Source organism: Hemiscyllium ocellatum, chromosome 31 (genome assembly GCF_020745735.1).
Source record: "Hemiscyllium ocellatum isolate sHemOce1 chromosome 31, sHemOce1.pat.X.cur, whole genome shotgun sequence".
Taxonomy (NCBI): Eukaryota; Metazoa; Chordata; class Chondrichthyes; order Orectolobiformes; family Hemiscylliidae; genus Hemiscyllium; species Hemiscyllium ocellatum.
The window spans coordinates 8,968,510-8,986,924 of record NC_083431.1 but is presented as its reverse complement, the minus strand read 5'-3'; the positions used below and the strand labels follow the sequence as shown (position 1 = coordinate 8,986,924).

At 44.6% G+C, this 18,415-nt stretch overlaps 1 protein-coding gene across 3 annotated transcripts in view; it reads left to right on the top strand.

The window, feature by feature from the left end:
• The window catches only part of dph1 (diphthamide biosynthesis 1), a 580,960-nt gene that overhangs the window by 532,519 nt on the left and 30,026 nt on the right, over positions 1–18,415 (top strand). For 2 of the 3 annotated variants that reach the window (XM_060848151.1, XM_060848149.1), the window contains 2 exons: positions 14,122–14,200; positions 18,038–18,172. In XM_060848151.1, coding sequence (XP_060704134.1) covers positions 14,122–14,200; positions 18,038–18,172 — 214 coding nt within the window. The remainder of the gene's footprint in view (positions 1–14,121; positions 14,201–18,037; positions 18,173–18,415) is intronic. The other variant, XM_060848150.1, reaches the window with a different exon arrangement.

Below are 18,415 nucleotides of genomic sequence, written 5' to 3'. Positions count from 1 at the left end.
TACAACCAGAATGTCGGATTTGTCCCTTTTTCATTAGTGAATGATATGGGAGTGACCTCGCTGTAAGGTTTTTCAGGGTGAAGGTGGAGTGAAGACAGGAAAGAATAAGTTATCCGTAAAACTATAACCCCACTCATTTCTCAAAAGACAGAGTACATTAGCAGCAACTGGAATTAGTCCTGTCCCATTTTTAAGTGACGCTTGGCAACTGAAGTTAATCCCATCCCAATTCCACATTTCTTCTGAAGCAGAGCAAGCCTGCAATAAGGAGTGCCATTTTACCACAGAGCCTTAAATTAATAGACTCAACATGCAGTCTCCCCATTGGAATAATTTGCTTGTTGGTGACTGTTAAGTTCCTCTGGTGCAAAGCACAAACTAAATCCTTCAGAAAAATCAAAGGAAAATGGGATTCTGTTGCTAATGTCGAGCATGCTGTGTTTTGTGCGTGGTGCTGCACTTTGAGTGTGAGCTGCTGTGTTTGGTAGGTGTTAAGGTGCCACACGCATTGAATGTGAGATGTTGTTCATTGTGGCTGCGAATAATACATTTACCTTGAATCAACATCGGATCAGGAAATATGAAACTTATCCTGTTCCTGGTTTGGCCAGGTCACTGCATTCCCATCTTGTCCACCCATTTTGCTTTTTACTCCAGAAGTGCAGCTGTTTCAATACAGGTGTTCCTCCTCCTGATACAGCTGAATTTTTCTGTCTTATTGCAGTGATCCACACCTGTCCCCACTCCAGGTTTGGCCTGTTCTCAACCCCCTTGTGGTTGTGATGTTCTGCAAAGACCCTGTTTTCTCTTCACCCTCCTCCCCAAACATTGAGATGGGGAGAGCTCTCACCTTGTCTCAACTCACATTTGGAGTGCTGTATACAGTTCTGGTCACCCTACTACAGGAAGCATATTATTAAACTAGAAAGGGTGCAAAAAGATGTACAAGAATGTTACCAGGACTGAAGGGTTTGAATTATAAGAATTTTTCCCTGGAGCGCAAGAGGCTAAGGGGTGACCTAATGGAGGTTTTAGAAAATCATGAGGGGCATAAAAATAAGGTGAATAGCTAAACTCTTTCCCCTAGAGTAGGGGAGTTCAAAAGTACAGAGTACAGGTTTAAGGAGAGAGGGGAAAGATTTAAAAGGGACCTAAGGGATAACTTTTTCGAGCAGAAGGTGATGCGTGTATGGAATGAGATACCAGAGGAAGTGGTGGAGGCTGGTACAGTTACAACGTTTAAAAGACATTTGGACAGATACTTGGATGGGAAAGGTTTAGGGGGTATGGGCCAAATACAGGCAAATGGAATTAGTTTAGTTTAGGAAACTTGGTCAGCGTGGATGAGTTGGACCAAAGTTGTTTCTGTCCTGCATGATTCTATGACTTAAAGCTTTCTGCCCACCAGCAGCTCAACAGCCTCTGTGAACTGTCTGGGAGAGAGCATTGGAGGTGCTATGTAAATGGAGCCACTCTCCAATTTGTTGCCTTCCCACTCCATGTAGCCTGCCTGCTCCTCACATCTCTGCAGCCGCCCCCCCCCCCCACACACACTCACACATACTCAGACACTCACACATTCACACACTCACTCACACACCTACCTGTGCATTCTGCCCCGACAGTCAGCCTCGAGCTCTGACCTGTTGAGTCTCACTGTCCTCTTTAGGCTTCACCTCCCAGAATAGGGGCTTGATTTCCAAGTCTGCTATCACAAGGGGATGTCTTTGCTGTGTTCATTATTGGGAGCTGTGCTTTGCTGGAAAGGCTACCCCACAGAAGGTGATGGGGCTGTTAGTGGCTATCCATCATCTAAAGCCGCAGGGGACTTGAGTTGTTCATATAACTTTATTCTTGTTTACCTGGTTCATTCTTAAAATTATCTCCAGCCTATAAGCATCACTGTCAAGGCCAGCACTTATTGCCCATTCCTGATTGGGTGACTGCATGGCTTGCTTGACCAATTTACTCGGCAAATAACCAGTAGATACATTGTTGTGGGTATGAGTCACAGGTAGGCCAGTCCAGATAAGATAGCCAGGTTTCCTTCCCTGAAGGGCAGAGTGTACCAGGTGGGATTTGATGACAATCACTTGTGGTCTTATGGACATTATTAGTTATATTCCAGATGTATTTAATTAAAATTTCCTCACCTGCTTAGGTGGGATTCGAACTCTTGTCTTTAGGCCTCGGAAGTTCCAGCCAAGTAATGTAACCTCTATGATACCATACCCTTTAAGTTTAGGCCTGAAACTGAAATACTGAGTTCAGTGTTGGACATCGCCCTTAGGAAGGATGTCAAGGCTTTGGAGAAAGGGAAAAGGGATTTACTGGAACAATACCAGGCTTTGTGGAGAGACTGCCAAAGCTTGGATTGTGTTCCTCAACACAGAGAAAGTTAAGAGAAGTTAAGGGCAGCACAGTGACTCTGTGGTTAGCACTGCTGCCTCACAGCACCAGGGACCTGGGTTCGATTCCACCCTCAGGCGACTGTCTGTTTGGAGTTTGCACATTCTCCCCGTGTCTGCATGGGTTTCCTCTGGGTGCTCCAGTTTTCTCCCACAGTCCAAAGATGTGCATGTTAGGTGGATTAACTATGGGAAAAGTAGGGTGACAGGGTAGGTGCATGTTCGGTCTGAGTGAGATGCTCTTCAGAGGATCCCTGTGGACGCAATGGGCTGAATGGTATGCTTCCACAGTGTAGGGATTCTATGACTTGATGGAGGCATCCAGATATGCGAAGTATTTTTATGGGGTAAATCTGAAGAATCTATTTTCAGTGGCAGAATGGTCAGTAGTCAGCACACAAAAGTTTAAGGTGGTCAGAAATAAACATGGGATTTTGAGGAGAAAGTTTTTTTCGCAACAAGTCATTGTGATCTACAATGCACTGCCTGAAAGGGCAATGGAAGCAGATAAATAACTTTCAAAAGGGAGCTGAACTAATTACCAAAGCATGGAAAGGTAAGAGCTTGTTAAAGAGCCAGCATGGGGTCTTGGGGGATGAATGGCCTCTTTCCGTACTGCATGATTGTACGGATTTAACAATGCTGAGGATTGGGAGAGATATTGAGTGGGTTGTAGGCACACACATTTTGCACTGTCACTCACGGGCAAAATCTGTCCCAGACAAGCTGAAGAGCCATCTTCAGTCAAAATGCAGTTAGCGGGTAAGTAAGTAAAGCTGAAAGTGTGTTGCTGGTTAAAGCGCAGAAGGTCAGGCAGCATCCAAGGAACAGGAAATTCGATGTTTCGGGCATAAGCCCTTCCCCAGGAATGAGGAAAGTGTGTCCAGCAGGCTAAGATAAAAGGTAGGGAGGAGGGACTTGGGGGAGGGGCGATGGAGATGTGATAGGTGGAAGGAGGTCAAGGTGAGGGTGATAGGCCAGAGTGGGGTGGGGGCAGAGAGGTCAGGAAGAAGATTGCAGGTTAGGAAGGTGGTGCTGAGTTCGAGGGATTCGACTGAGACAAGGTGGGGGGAGGGGAAATGAGGAAACTGGAGAAATCTGAGTTCAAAGTAAGTAAGTGAAGGCAAGTTTGGATGTTGGAAATCTGAAACAAAGTCAGGGAATGATGGAAAACCTTGGCAGATCTGGCAGCATCTGCGGAATGAGCAACAGGGTTAATTTTTCAAATCTGGTATGACCCTTCCTCAGATGAAGATGTATAATTAAGTCCCTGTTTTGAAGAAGCACACTCTATTCAATGCTTATATTTTCAGTCTTAATTCCTATATGTGGATAGCATAATGAGAAGCATCCCTCCTCTATCTGACTCACTAAAATTTGGAGAATAGGAATTGGCAGCAAGAAGGAAGATTTTCTGTGCTACAAACAGTTCCTGGCATGGGGGTATTGTCTGTTTGCCTCTGGGATCAGTGCAAATGGGCTTGAAGGGTTTGATGTGTATTATTTGCATTGGTTGTGAACGCAGAGGAACAATTAACATTATCTGTGAGTGAAAATAGGGATAAATCTCCTTTATGTACTTACAATAATGTAAATGAATAATGAGAACATCTTGACCCTTTTAAAAATGAACCACTTAACTAGAATATACAGGCAGTTATTATGAAATCATGAATGTTGTCAAGATTAGTTCAGTACTTGAAGACATAACAATATTTATTCAGTACATTGAGAGGTATTTGTAATGAATAAAATTGCTTTGGGGAAATTTGTTGCTGAGTGAGTTACGTTCATGGACATGAAACTCTCAGGCTGTGTAGCACACTGTATCAATCATGGGTCAGAGCAGAGCATTGCTAACCCAAATAAAGGTCACCCTTCCACATCCTGATCTCAGCACCAATTTGAAATGCCCCCACCTCCCCCTGCCTCCAGAGACTCTCCCAAATCCTCCAGTGCTCACTGCTCAACAATCCTTGTCAGTAACCTTTTCTTGTTGTCTGGCAAATCAATAAACTTTGACCTATATCAGCACCAGCATTTAAATGCTTTCTGATGCAATCTGTATCTTAAAGGAACAGTCTGTGTGCTATAGTACTGTCTACCTTTCCCACCATCTGCAACCCCCACCCATCGACACCCGTCACTCTCAACACACTCTCACTCTCACATCCACACTCTCCCGTTAACACACTAATGCATTCACCAAGGGTATCAGACACATGTGGAACACCCACTCACTCCCTCCACACACTCACTCCCCCTCCACACACTCACTCAGTCCCACACACTCACCCAGTCCCACACACTCACTCACTCCCACACACTCACCCCCAACCGCACACTGATTCACATACACTCATCCCCACACACCCACCCCTGCACATTCACTTCCACAAACTCACCCCGCACACTCATTCCTGCACACTTACTCCCACACACTCACCCTCAGCCACACACTGACTCACATACACTGACCCTCACACACTCACCCCCGCACACTCACTCCCACAAACTCACCCCGCACATTCACACCCGCACACTCACTCACGCACACTCACCCCCGCACACTCATACCTGTACACTCACCCACACATTCACTCCCACACATTCAGTCCCACACATCCACTCCCACGTACTTACCCTGACACACTCGCACCCGCAAACTCACATCCGCAAACCCACTCCCCCACACTCACTCCCACACACTCTCTCCCACACACACACCCCCCACACACTCACTCCCCCACACCCACTCCCACACATTCACTCCCCCACACATCCACTCCCACACACCCACCCCCGCACACTCATACCTGCACACTCACCCCCACACACTCATTCCCACGTACTTACCCTGACACACTCGCACCCGCAAACTCACACTTGCACACTCACTACCACGCACCCACTCCCACTTACTTACCCCCGCGCACCTACTCCGGCACACTCATTCCAACACACTCACTCCCACATACCCAGTCCCACGTACTTACCCCCACACACTCACACCCGCACATCCACTCCCCCACACTCACTCCCACACACCCACACCCACTCCCCCATCCACACACCCACTCCCACACATCCACTCCCACACACTCAGTCCCCCACACCCACTCCCCCACCCACACACCCACTCCCCCACACTCACTCCCACACACTCGCTCCCACCCACTCGCTCCCACACACACTCACTCCCACACACTCCCTCCCACGTACATACCCCCACACACTCACTCCTGAACACTCATTCCCACACACTCACTTCCACACACATACACCTCCACACACTCACTCCCGCACACCCACTCCCCCATGTACTTACCCCCACACACTCACCCCTGCACACTCACCCCCACACACTCACCCCCGCACACACACCCCCCAGACACTCACTCCCACACACTCACCCCCACACACTCACCCCCGCACACACACCCCCCAGACACTCACTCCCACACACTCACCCCCACACACTCACCCCCGCACACACACCCCCCAGACACTCACTCCCACACACTCACCCCCACACACTCACCCCCGCACACACCCCCCCCACACACTCACTCCCACACACTCACCCCCGCACACACACCCCCCAGACACTCACTCCCACACACTCACCCCTGCACACTCACCCCCGCACACTCACTCCCACACACTCACCCCCACACACTCACCCCCACACACTCACCCCCACACACTCACCCCCACACACTCACCCCTGCACACTCAGTGATATTTATTGATGGGAGCTTGCAACTGAAATGTGAGGGACCTGAGAGGTGAGTTGAGGAGTGAGTTGTCAGAGTGGAATGCTTTGCCAGGAGAGAGAGACCATTATCTTGGGACAGAGGAAGATAGAAACAGGAGCTGGGAAAGTCCATTCAGCCCTTTGCACCTGCTCTGCTATCATGGCTGATCATCCATCTCAATACCATTGACCCACACTATCCCTATAACCTTTGATTTAATTAACTTCCAGAAATCTATCAATCTGTCTTAAAATGCTCAATGACCAAGGTTCCTACAGCCCTCCAGGCTAAAATTTATCCTCACCTGATTCCGGAATGGCCAAGGTCTTATTCTGAGACAGTGGACCCTGGATCTAGACACCCCAGAACTGGGGGAAACATCCTTCCTGTTGAGACCATTGGAATTTTGTTATAGTGTGACCAGCAGAGAATATATGAGCAGCTTCGAACCTCAAAAAAACCTATGACAGACAGAGTGAGCCAAGTAACCTTCCTGATCATAGAATCATACAGATATGAAGGAAGCCATTCAGCCCATCCTTGTATGGTAGGTACCTCTAATAAATTGATGCTGATGCTGCCTACAATATCTTCAGTGCTACAGTAGATGTTTCATTGAAGATTAAATTGTACATGATAATTCCCAGTGTCACGCTATTTAATTAAAGTAAGTCCATTTATCAGTTGTAACAATCAAACATGACAGGATATATTCACAGGCTATTTTCAGTACTTTTTCTGGTTGCCTTGTCAAAACACTCACATGGGGACTAGGTGCCTCCATCATTTAAGACTGTTGAACAATACTGAGTCTTACAAACCAAGGAGAATGGTCACTGCCTCCTCGGGCTCTAAAATACTGAGTGGACTTATATTTCCTTGTGATAAATTGAGCTCCTTTTTACAGCTAGAAGGTATTTTTGTAACAAACAGGGCAAGAATGTAAATTTATATAGCACCTTTCCTGATCTCAGGATGTCACAAAGCTCATAACATCCAGTGAAATACTTCTGAAGTTCTGTCACAATTCTAATTTGAGAAATGCAATAACCAATTTGCATGCAGCAAGCTCTCACAGACAGTGACATGAGAAGGACCAGGGATCTGTTTTTTTCCCAAGGGAACAGCATTAAGCACACCACCAACAAGAAAGCCCCCGGTTCTTTCTCAGAATGCTGCCACAGAATATTTTCCATCCAGCTGAGGGCAGATCGGCATTTGGTTTCACATCCCACCTGAGGGATGGCACCTGCAACAGTGCAGCACTCCTTCAGTACCCCATTGGAGTGTCACCCCCAAGATAATGTGCTCAAGTCTGTTTGGCATTTCAAGCCATAACCTTCTGACTCAAGAGACTGGAATAGATAGACCAGGCTAATCACCCTGTGCAACACTAAGACAACACAGTCCCTGTCATCCCTCACATATCCTCACTTCAATAGGAACAGATCATGATTTCATAGTTTGTGAGAGTTTGCCATGTGAACATTAGCGGCTACGTTCCTGATGTTACAGTAGTGACAAAACTTCAGAAAGCACTTCACCAGCAGTAAGGTGCTTTGGGACATCTTGAGGTTGCGAAAGGTACTGTATAAATACAAGTACTGGTACTGTACTTCTGTCCTAACAATGCTGCAACTACATCTGTGCTGCATTGCTGTCGGTCTTGATTAACTGCTCAGACTCAGAGTGGGGATTGAACCCAGAACCTCCAGCGATAATAATAGCAATGGATCCAAGCTGACAGGCTACTTAGATAGCTCAGGGCTCATATGTAACAGGGCTTCAGTTTCTGTTAGTGTGGTTAATGGGTAAATTACACAGGAGCAAAGCAGACGTGGCTCTGTGCTGTCAAACTGGTACTTGTAATTTTTTTTTGGTCAATTCTTTTATGTTATCCAAAGAGAAAATTCATGTTTCCTGTTAATTAACAGTACAGTTTCAATCAATACACTGTCAACCTACTCGATGACGTCCACCCACTCCCCCTGCCTGTTAGTTCAAAGGGCTTGAAAAGATCCATTTTACCTCTTGTCAACCTGCTTCTCATTCAGAGGACACAAATGACACAGACGTCCAACATAATGCTATTATTAATAGATAATAAATAATAAACAAATACTAACAAAATGTTTATTGCTCAGCAGTTTACATGTCTCCTCTTTTCGTAAAATAGATGTTCACTCACCAAGTGTCTTCAGTCAGTCCATTATAACCAGATGTCCAATCAGTCTGTTACAATCCAGTGTCTGTTACCACCTTGTCATAATTATAATTGAATATCCACTCACGATGTGATGACCTGCTGTCCACTGAGTTTGTAATTCACATCTTCTCTAGACAAACCTTTGTTTCTTAACTTGTCCCATTCCCACTCCCTTTGATGTTGCACTTTATGTCATCTCATCTCTCCTGCTCTCCACCCTATCATAAACCTTTCTGTCTGTTTTCTTGCTTTATGCTATCATGGGATTCTTTTCTCTGTTTACAGAATGTGGCCATCATGGCTGGGCCAGAATTTGCTACACACCCCCAATTGCCCAGACAGCAAGTCAGAGTCAACCTCAGTGCGGTAGGTCTGGAGTCACATGTAGGCCAGACCACATAAGGATAGCGGTTTTTCCTCTCTAAAGGACATTAGTGAACCAGATGAGTTTTTACAGCAATCAACAATGATCACATATTTGTCAGCAGGGTTACTTTTTTATTAATTCAGGTTTTTCCCTAACTAGATAGTGGGATTTGAACTGAAGTCCCTGGAACATTCATAGTTTGGGGAAGTTCTCATGTCACTGAACTAATAATCCAGAAACCCAAGCTCATGTGGGAACTTGGTTTCAGATTCCACCACAGTAACTAGTGGAATCTAAACTTGATTAATAAAAATCCAGAATTGAAAACTAGTCTCAGAAAGAGTGACCTTGGAACTATCTTTGATGGTTGTAAAACGTTCTTTAACGAAGGAAACCCACTGTCCTGACCTGGTCTGGCCTACATGTGACTCGACCCACAGCAATGTGGAATGGCCAAGTAACACGCTAAGTTTAGGGTATTTAGGTTTGGTAACAAGTGATGGTTATGTCAGTGACACTCACATCTTGTGAAAGAATAGATAAATATTTCTGAAGAGGGGGAGAGAGAGAGAGAGAGAGACGTGTTGCCAAAGGTATCCACCTTGCGAGATAAATGCAAGAACGCCAAACTTCAAGCAATCTCAATAATTTAGCAAAAGAACAGAATCTTCACAAACTTCTTTCTATCTAGCAGAATAATTTACGTTCAAACTCCTCTGAAGTCCATTTATGTTGTGATGAGTGTCCATTAACACTTAACCCTGATGTTGTATCTCCTGGGAGTGCAGCACTAACCACTTTGCGTGTTGAAATAATTCTTCCGTTTCAAATCATTTCCTTGCTTTGCATCAAAAGACACCTCCAGTGTTCCCTTTTTTTGCAGCTGGGCAGGGGATTCAGGAACAGTGACCAGTCACCCAGGGACGCCAATGTTAATTGTAGAATCCTGCAACTTAAAGCCTGGGTTGCCAAGGGCAACATTCAAGGTGATACCACATCTTACAGACCAGAGCTATTGTCACTTTACACTTATGTCTGAGAAAGAATTGTCCTATTTATACAAATCCGGCGAGAAAAATGATCCCAGTGAACCTGGCGTGTGCAGAGTGCAGATTAATGCCAAGCTAAGCCCCTATAATTTCACGCAGCATACTTTCTAGAAATGTGTTGTCTCTGCTGACTTATTTATTCTGGATGATCCTTGTCTGAGAGGCTGTACCAGCCTGGTGTGCGTGACCCTGCATAGATACAGCCTGACACTGTGCCAGGCATAGAAAAAGCAAGGAGGCAAAAATAGAAAATGCTGGAAGAAAAGCAACAGGTTGATCGGCTTGTGAAAGGGGCCAAGCGGCCGGGTGCAGTCGAATTATTAAAGGCGCTAACAGAGGCACAGGGGACGGTCAATTAGAGCTCACCGAAAGAATGGTAGTAAATACAGCAACAACAACCCATCTATGACGTTTATTTACAGAGTGCTTTTAATGTGATGAAACATCCCAAGGTGTTTATAGGAACATGATCATGCAAAAATCAGATGTTGGCACATGTCAGGTCTAATTAGGACAGGTTAGAACAAAGAGATGGATTTAAGAAGGTGTCGGAGGAAGGAGAGAGTTTGAGCAGTCTAAGAGAGAATTTCAGGGTGTAAGGTGTGGCCCCTGCCAATGAATCAATGGAAACCCGGGAGGATTAGTGGAGTTGTCGGAAGTGTGTACAGCTGGTGTATTCATAATCAGTACGATTTTAATATTCTCATCGTCGAGAATGTGCTGAAAAAGCACAGCAGGTCAGGCAGCCTCCAAGCAGCAGGAAAATCAACATTTCAGGCATAAGCCCTTCACCAGGAATGAGGCTTGTGGGCCAGGGGTGCTGAGAGATAAATGGGAGGGGGGGTAGGGCTGGGGGATATGTGGCTGGGAATGCAATAGTTAGATGAAGGTGGGGGAGAAGATGATAGGTCAGAGAGAAGGATGGGAAAGACGATGGACAGGTCAAAAGGGCCGTGCCGAGTTGGAGGCTTGGGACTGGGATAAGCTGGGGGGAGGGAAAATCAGGATACTGGTGAACTCCACATTAATCACATGTGGTTGCAGGGTCCCACAGCGGAAGATGAGGCGTTCTTCCTCCAGGAGTCAGTTGTTTAGGGTTTGGCAATGGAGGAGACCCAGGACCTGCATGTCCTTGGTGGAGTGGGAGGGGGAGTTGAAGTGTTCAGTCACGGGGCAGCGGGGGTTGGTTGGTACAGGTATCCCAGAGATAAAACTTTATATTCTCATCCCTGTTTCAGAACTCCTCACAACCTCACCCCTCCTTATCTCTGTAACCTCCTCTAGCCCTGAGCCCTCAGATCTCTGCACTGCTCTGAATCTGGACTCTTGAATTTTAATTGCTTTCTCTTGGTTGCTGTACCTCCAGGCCCTAAGCTCTGGAAAGCTCTCATTGCCCCTCACATTCATCCTTAAAAACCGTCACTACGCTTTTGATCATCTAATTAAATATCAGTGATTATGAGTCATATTTCATCTCATAATGATCCCTGTGATGTCCATAGGGGTTGTTTTATTACATTAAAGGTGCTACACGAATATAACTTGATGAGTGCAGCACCATACACAAATGCATCAATGATTGTCACTTGAATCTTCCTCATTCAGTTTTGTTTAAAGAAGGGATTACTGGTATTGATCTTGGCGATGGTAAAGACACCACTTTAAGCCAGACTTATCAGATCAAGCGAGTTCTGTTTCTGAGTCTGTGTTAATCTTTCTGTCTTGCTGCTGATGAACGGAGATTGGGATGAGTGAACTGACAAGGGCTAGAACAAACATCTGGAAAATCCTGGTCCTGATTGCATTTCGTGGTGAGAACCATGTGGAGTGGACAGCAAGCAAGAATGGGATGGTGATGCCTCTGCAGCTGATCAGCCACTTAGAACCAAGTTTGTGAGGCCCAGTCCCAAATGCTGGTGGAACCCCACTGCAGTCAAGAAAAAGAAGCTTCAAAATTAAAATACTGAAAGGCTCAGATCACTCCCACCCGCTCAACAAACTCGCAGTGGCTGAGATGGATGGTCCAGTGCAAGAGTACAGGATTAGCACCACAACTCCTACACTTAACGCTTCCTTGTGGCTCCCATTAATAGGACCAGTGTCCCTATAGCTATGATGGAAGGTGTGATTTTTGAACATTTTAATATCATTTATTTTGGAGTTTTGATTTTGGACTCATGCCACATGGGTTTTCCATACATCTGAAAGGTTTAATTATTAATTTATTTTTGTAGTCATGGTGATTTATTTTAAAACACAATGTGAGAGAATTCCTGCAGAGTAAGAAGTTTTTGTTTACATTGGGAGGATTTTACCGGCAAACAATGCAAACAATTGTCCATTCAGCTGCAGCTTCAAAAGGCAGAACAATATTTTTTGATCAGGGTAACTTAGGAAAAGAATGGGTTTTTTTTAGTTTCCCTTTGGGCAGTTCTGTAGGAGTCTTGGCTGAAGGTGTATGTGTAAAGTATTTGCTCCTAAGAAACGGAGAAGATAGTTAGAATTGTTAAAAAAAGGTTACCTCAAATTTAGTATAAATTCCAGACCAGAAGTGTTTAGTTAAAGCCCTGAAGAGATTAGTTAAAGCTGACAATATATCAGCTGTCTTATATGAAGGCTCCTAGAAGAGGCTGTCAGATTCCAAAGACTGGGAGTTGAAGCCTCCGTTCAATTAAACCTTATAAGAATGAAGGAGAGAATTCTCTCTGGTGTGAGTACTGTGAAGGGATAACTTCACAATTAATTATATTTTAATCATGTACTTCCCAAATCTTTAAATATATGTTCTATGAAAATGGTTTAGTTTATTCTATTTTTTAAAATTTCTTTGTGTAATAAACTTCTGTTTTATTTTTAAAACCAAATTTACACATTGCATGCTTTTGTTTCAATCAGCGACCAGTTTGTTAAAATCAAACAAAAAGCAAAATATGATCTATCAAGCCTGATTTCAGTCTGGGATTTGACATGCTCAGTACAGGTGCATAATCCTTTATCCGAAATGCTTGAGACCAGCTGGTTTTTGGAATTCAGAAGTTTTCGAATTTCAGAATAAGTGACAGTTTGATGGTGAAATTTTTAAAACTCTTACCTAACATCACGTTGAGTGAGACAGGCCCTGAAACAGAAATGAGGTCTTCCAGTGCTGGGCCACGCCTCCTCGCCCCCCCAACCCATCTGAGTGACGCGCATCGAGTGGGTGTGGATTTGGGTTAACTGTTTGCATACCAAACAAGCTCGTTAATGATAAAAAAACGTAACAAAAAAACTTAACAAAAAAACCTTTGGATTTCAGTGCTTTTCAGATTTCAGGATTTCGGATAAAGGGTTGTCTACCTGTAATAACGTGAACTGGGATCATAACACGTCCACGAACTGCCAGACTGGCAAATGAAAGATCAAAGAAACCCAGTGGCTTGGAGAAACCTGGAAGTTGTTGTATCTTACCTCCATGACCAGTAACTTTGCAGACAATTGGCATGAAATATTCAGGAGCTGTCTTACAGTGGGAATCATTAATTTAGCCTCTGAAATATTTAGTGTCTGCGTGATATTGCTTAATTCCATGTCTATTTCAGGTGTCCAACTTCATTCACAGCACTTGCTCCCTACCTGCACTCATTGCCAGCTGGAAATAAATTGGGGTTAGACACAGATACCACAAAAATGCACAGCCCTCTCTCCTCACAGTAACAGGAGGGTTCAAGGAGTTGGGAGAATGGGTGCTGTTTCATGAGACATTGCTGTATCTTGGAGAAGGTGAGAGTGTAGGGAATGCAACATCAAAGTTCAGCCCCCACCTCTTATAGGCAGAGAGGCTCTGCTGTCCATGTCGCTTCCTCCTGCCCTGCAGTCCTCCAAACTGCCTGCCCTCCTCCAGTCTGTCTATCACTAATTTCCTGTATCCCACCAATAGCAGCCATGCCTTCAGCCATCCAAGCTCTGGGATTCCCTGCCTATACTTACTGCTTCTATCTCTTGCTTTAAAACTCTTTGCAAAGCCTCTTCTACCAAGTGTTTGGTCATGAGTACTAATGCCTCCTCTTTTGCTTTAGTGTCAGTTTTTTATCTGGTTCTTACTCCTGTGCAAAGGCCTCAGGACATTTTTCTAACTTAAAAGGACTACTGATACAAGTTGGAAATAGATTGAATTGATTATTCTTAATAAAAGTCTTTGTGTTTAAAACTGATAACTCACTCACCTTTTAGAATGTCTTGGGATGTTGGACCATGTTCACAGTTTTATTTGAATGCAAGTTGTGGTTGTTGTTGTCTTTGCGTATTTTGCTGATGAGACCTTCACTCAGAGTGTGTCACTGTGTTCTCTCCTTAGGTGGGTCCAGGTCGCCTGTCCGAGACTTTCCATTGACTGGGGAGAGGCATTTTCTAAACCCCTGCTCACTCCTTATGAGGTAAGTAGCCGGACGAACAGAGTAGTGGTGAGGTCAAACTGTCGGTGTTCCTCTCCACAGGAATACGGTGGGATCTCATTATTCTGCTCTGAGTTATCTGCTGGGTGCTGTAGATCACGGAATTATCATCATGTAACCCAGAGGAGGCCATTGGGCTCATCAGACCTAAGGATTTAAACTGACCAATCCTTACACAGATAGACAGAGTAGTTGCAGGTACAATGGCTGTGGGATCTAGAACCATGAACAGAGTCTCAAAATAATGAAGCAAAATTTCCTTGGTGAATGTTTGGAATTCTGTATTCCAAGGTACTGTGGGAGCTCAGTCATTGAGTATGTTCAAGGCAGAAAGTGAGAGATTACTAATTTACATTAACCAACTTAATTGAATTTTTCAAAGGTGTAATCAGGTGTGTGTGGATAACAGCAATGCTTTTGATGTAGTCTGCTTAGGCTTCAACAAGGCTTTTGAGAAAGTCCTGCATGGGACACTCATGGCAAAGTTATCCAAGGAAATATGGCAAATTGGATCTAGAATTGGCTGAGTGGCTGGAAAGACAGGGTGATAGTGGAGGAATGTGTTTGTGAGTGGAAGGCTATGTCCTGTGGAGTTCTATGTCAGTTTTGGGCTCCTTGTGTTGTTGTGATCGTATACATGAATGATTTAAACTTGATTGTAAGTTGATTGACTTGATCGGTAAGTTCACAGATGATATGAAAATTAGTGGTAAGTTGTGAGGGGCTAGGGTTAGATTACTGCAGAATATGGATAGACTGGTCAGATACGCTGATCAATGACAAATGGAATTCAATCTGGATAAATGTGAGGTGATGCACTTGGGCAGGACAAACAAGGTAAGGTAATACATGACAAACAGTAGGACCCTGGGAAGTACTGAGGATCAGAGGGACCTTGACAATTAGATATAGTGGTTAACATAGGAACAAGGGTAGGCCATTCAGTCCCTCAAGTCTGCTATTCAATGAGTTTATGGCTGATCTATGGCCTAACTCCATATAACTGCATTTGGCCCAGATCCCATAAGAGTTTTGCTTATCAAAAATTCATCTACGTTACATCTAAAATTTGCAACTGATTTGGCATAACGTTGTTTGTGAAAGGGGGTTCCAAGTATTTACCACCCTCAGTAATTTGCTCTCAGCTCTGTAGACCCGTACTTTAGTTAACAGACTCTTGTGTGGGACGTTATCAAATACCTTCTGGAAGTCTATATAAATAACATCCGTAGATGTTCCCCTATCCATTATATTAGTCACCTCGACAAAAGATTCAATGAGGTTTGACAGACACGACACACCTGTCATGAATCCATGCTGGCTCTTCCAGATTATTTGAAAATTTTCAAAGTATTCAACTAACCCTTTCCTTGATTACAGACTTCAATAATATCCCCACCACAGATGTTAGCCTAACAGTCTATAAATTCCTGGTTTTCCTCTTCCGTCCTTCTTAAAAGGTGAAGGGACATGTACAATTTTCCGATTCAGAGGGACAACTCCTGTATCTGTAAGATTATGGATTGGGTGTCTTCATTGTGCTCCCTACTTCCTTTAATACCCTTGGAAGGAAACTGTCACGTCCTGGGGATTTGTTGTTCTTTCATTCCATTAGTTTCCTCTTAACTGATGTTTACTTACATCATCTTTATTCAGTCTGTGTTCCTGATGCATTATTAATTTCCTGAGGACTCACCCTCTCCAATTGGAAAATAAATATTCTTCCATTCCTGATTGGGTGTTTCTTGATTGTAAATCAATAAGCCTTTTGCCCTTCCGCTTTTGACATTTCTGTCATGTGAACAAAAGAGTGTGAAGGGTTTTTTATGTGGGTTTTTGTCAGATTAAAGTCTTTGTTCCTGGAGGTTCTGGAGTGATTGTAATGAGGTCAGCCAGGTGGATCTCATTGAGTGTAAGTTCCCTGTTTAGGGCTGTTAATCTGATCCAGTCATGGAGCCCTGGCTGACAGATTCCAGTCTCAGGTGACTATCCGAGTGGAGTTTGCATGTTCCCAAGTGTCTGAGTGGGTTTCCTTCGATGCTCTGGTTTTCTCCCACAGTCCAAAGACGTGCAGGTTAGGGTGGATTGGTCATAGGAAATGTAGGGTTACAAAGACAGGGAATGGGGGTGCGTCAGGGTGGGATGCTCTTTGGAGAGTCGCTGTGGACCTGATGGGCCAAATGGCCTGTGCCACACTGTAGGGATTCTATAAGAACAGGAATATCAGACATCCTGTTCACTTAGAGAGCTGGCTCTGAGGGAGCTGGATCAGCATCAATGACTCTCTGCATGTAAATAAAGGGGGACTTGCTGACGGGATCCCGGCCTCCTGTGGAGCTACTTCAGGTTTATCTTTAATCCTTGGCCTGGCAACCCAAATCCGAATGGATTAATCCTTCCCTCCCACCATGGCCTCACTCCCCACTCTCAAATCCTCTCCACCTTCCCTGAGTGGCCTCCAGTGAAGTCAAGCTGACAGCACAACCTGTAAGAATAGGGTCATGGCCCATTCAGCAGAGATTTGACCAAGAGAGGAAAAGAATTACAGATTTTTTAAGAAAGTCACTTAGAAGTAAACAAATATAACAAGAAGATCGAGTGCAGTGCAGCTTCAGGACATCAATCAGCAAACAGAGCATCGATTGCTAAATAATGTGGGGGAAATAATGCAATTGTAATTTGCAGCAAACAATTGATAATTAAGCTTTAACTGAGCACAGAGAGGAAATGAAATAAAAAGATTAATTATATCAATTATTCAGGATAAGGCTATCTGAGAGAGAGAGAGGGGGAACAGTCACCAGACCAGGTTCATTCATTTTATCTACTGTCTGCACTGCTTAAGAGTAAAGGTCACATAGGGAGTCCTGATCCACTCAGATAAACTGCATAAATCCTGGCACTGACACTAAACTTGCAGTTCCTCATCACTGTCAGTCTCCAGCACAAAGGGACAGCGATTTTTCAGCTCGTAACTGAGGCAAGAATATAACAAAAAAAGGGACTCTCTCCCCTCCCTCCCCCCCCCCCCCCCCCCCACTAGTTCACTCTGTGTGAAAGGAGCTTGAGATGGACCTTTTAACAATCTGTCCAAGGACTTTGGGGTCAAAAGACCCAAGTTCTACATTCTCCTCAGCTTTTAGGAAACTCTAGCAATTCAAAAGAGAACTCTGAGTTCCACTTTGGAAATATACTGTCATTGTAGCTGGGTAAAAATCCTACAGATAGCTTCCATACAGCACTCTGGGTGTCCCTACATCACATGGATTGCAACGGTTCAAGAAGGCAACTCACCTACTCACCCAGCACCACAAAATCTTTCTCCACCACCCCTTTTGCCCCCTCCCCACTGTTGCCAGGAACATTGGATTGGGCAGTAAATGCCCAATGACACAAAACCTGTGAAAAGATAAGACAGGGGTAATCATTGGTTGTCTGGGAGGAGGTCATTATCGATCATCTTACCCAACTAACCCTTCATCCCGGGACAATTAGAGGCAAAATAATGAAACAGCCCTTGTGACATAGTGGTAGTGTCCCTGCCTCTGAGCTAGAAGGCCTGGGTTCAAGTTCACCTGCTCCCAGAGGTGTGTAATAAAATCTCTGAACAAGTTGATTAGAAAATATCTGAATCAGCCAAGGGGAAGGCGTGAATACAGTACAGCAGGTTAGCTAGCCTGTACAGCTAGTTAGAGGAATGTTAAACCAGTACAGCTGTTTAGATGAGTGATAAACTGCTAGTTTTGTTGCTGTGAGGAAGATGTGACCAAGTGTATCCTACAATTTCAGAGAGTTCTGGTTTCCTCTGTCTGTGTCTAGGCAGCTGTGGCTCTCAAACAAATCGAGTGGCAACATCACTACCCGATGGATTTCTACGCCAACCAGTCACTCGGTCCGTGGACTGTCAATCATGTGACTCACCAACCCGTAAGGAGAAGCAGGAAGGCTATGGAGGTGAGCGGAGACTCGCAGTGAGTCTTATTTCATCTCCTGCTGCTGTCGATGGTCTGTGCGAAAGGGATTCTCTGCCAAGGAAAATCTGGCAAAGAGCAAGTACGGGTGGCATGGTGTGCACCAATCAGTCAGGCCTCTGTGTTCGGGGCACGCTTACATGCTGTCACCTGTTTTATTTGTAAATGCCCTTTGGTGGAGTAGCTTCCAAACTGGCTGAAACGGAGGAGAGGATACGCAAAAGGA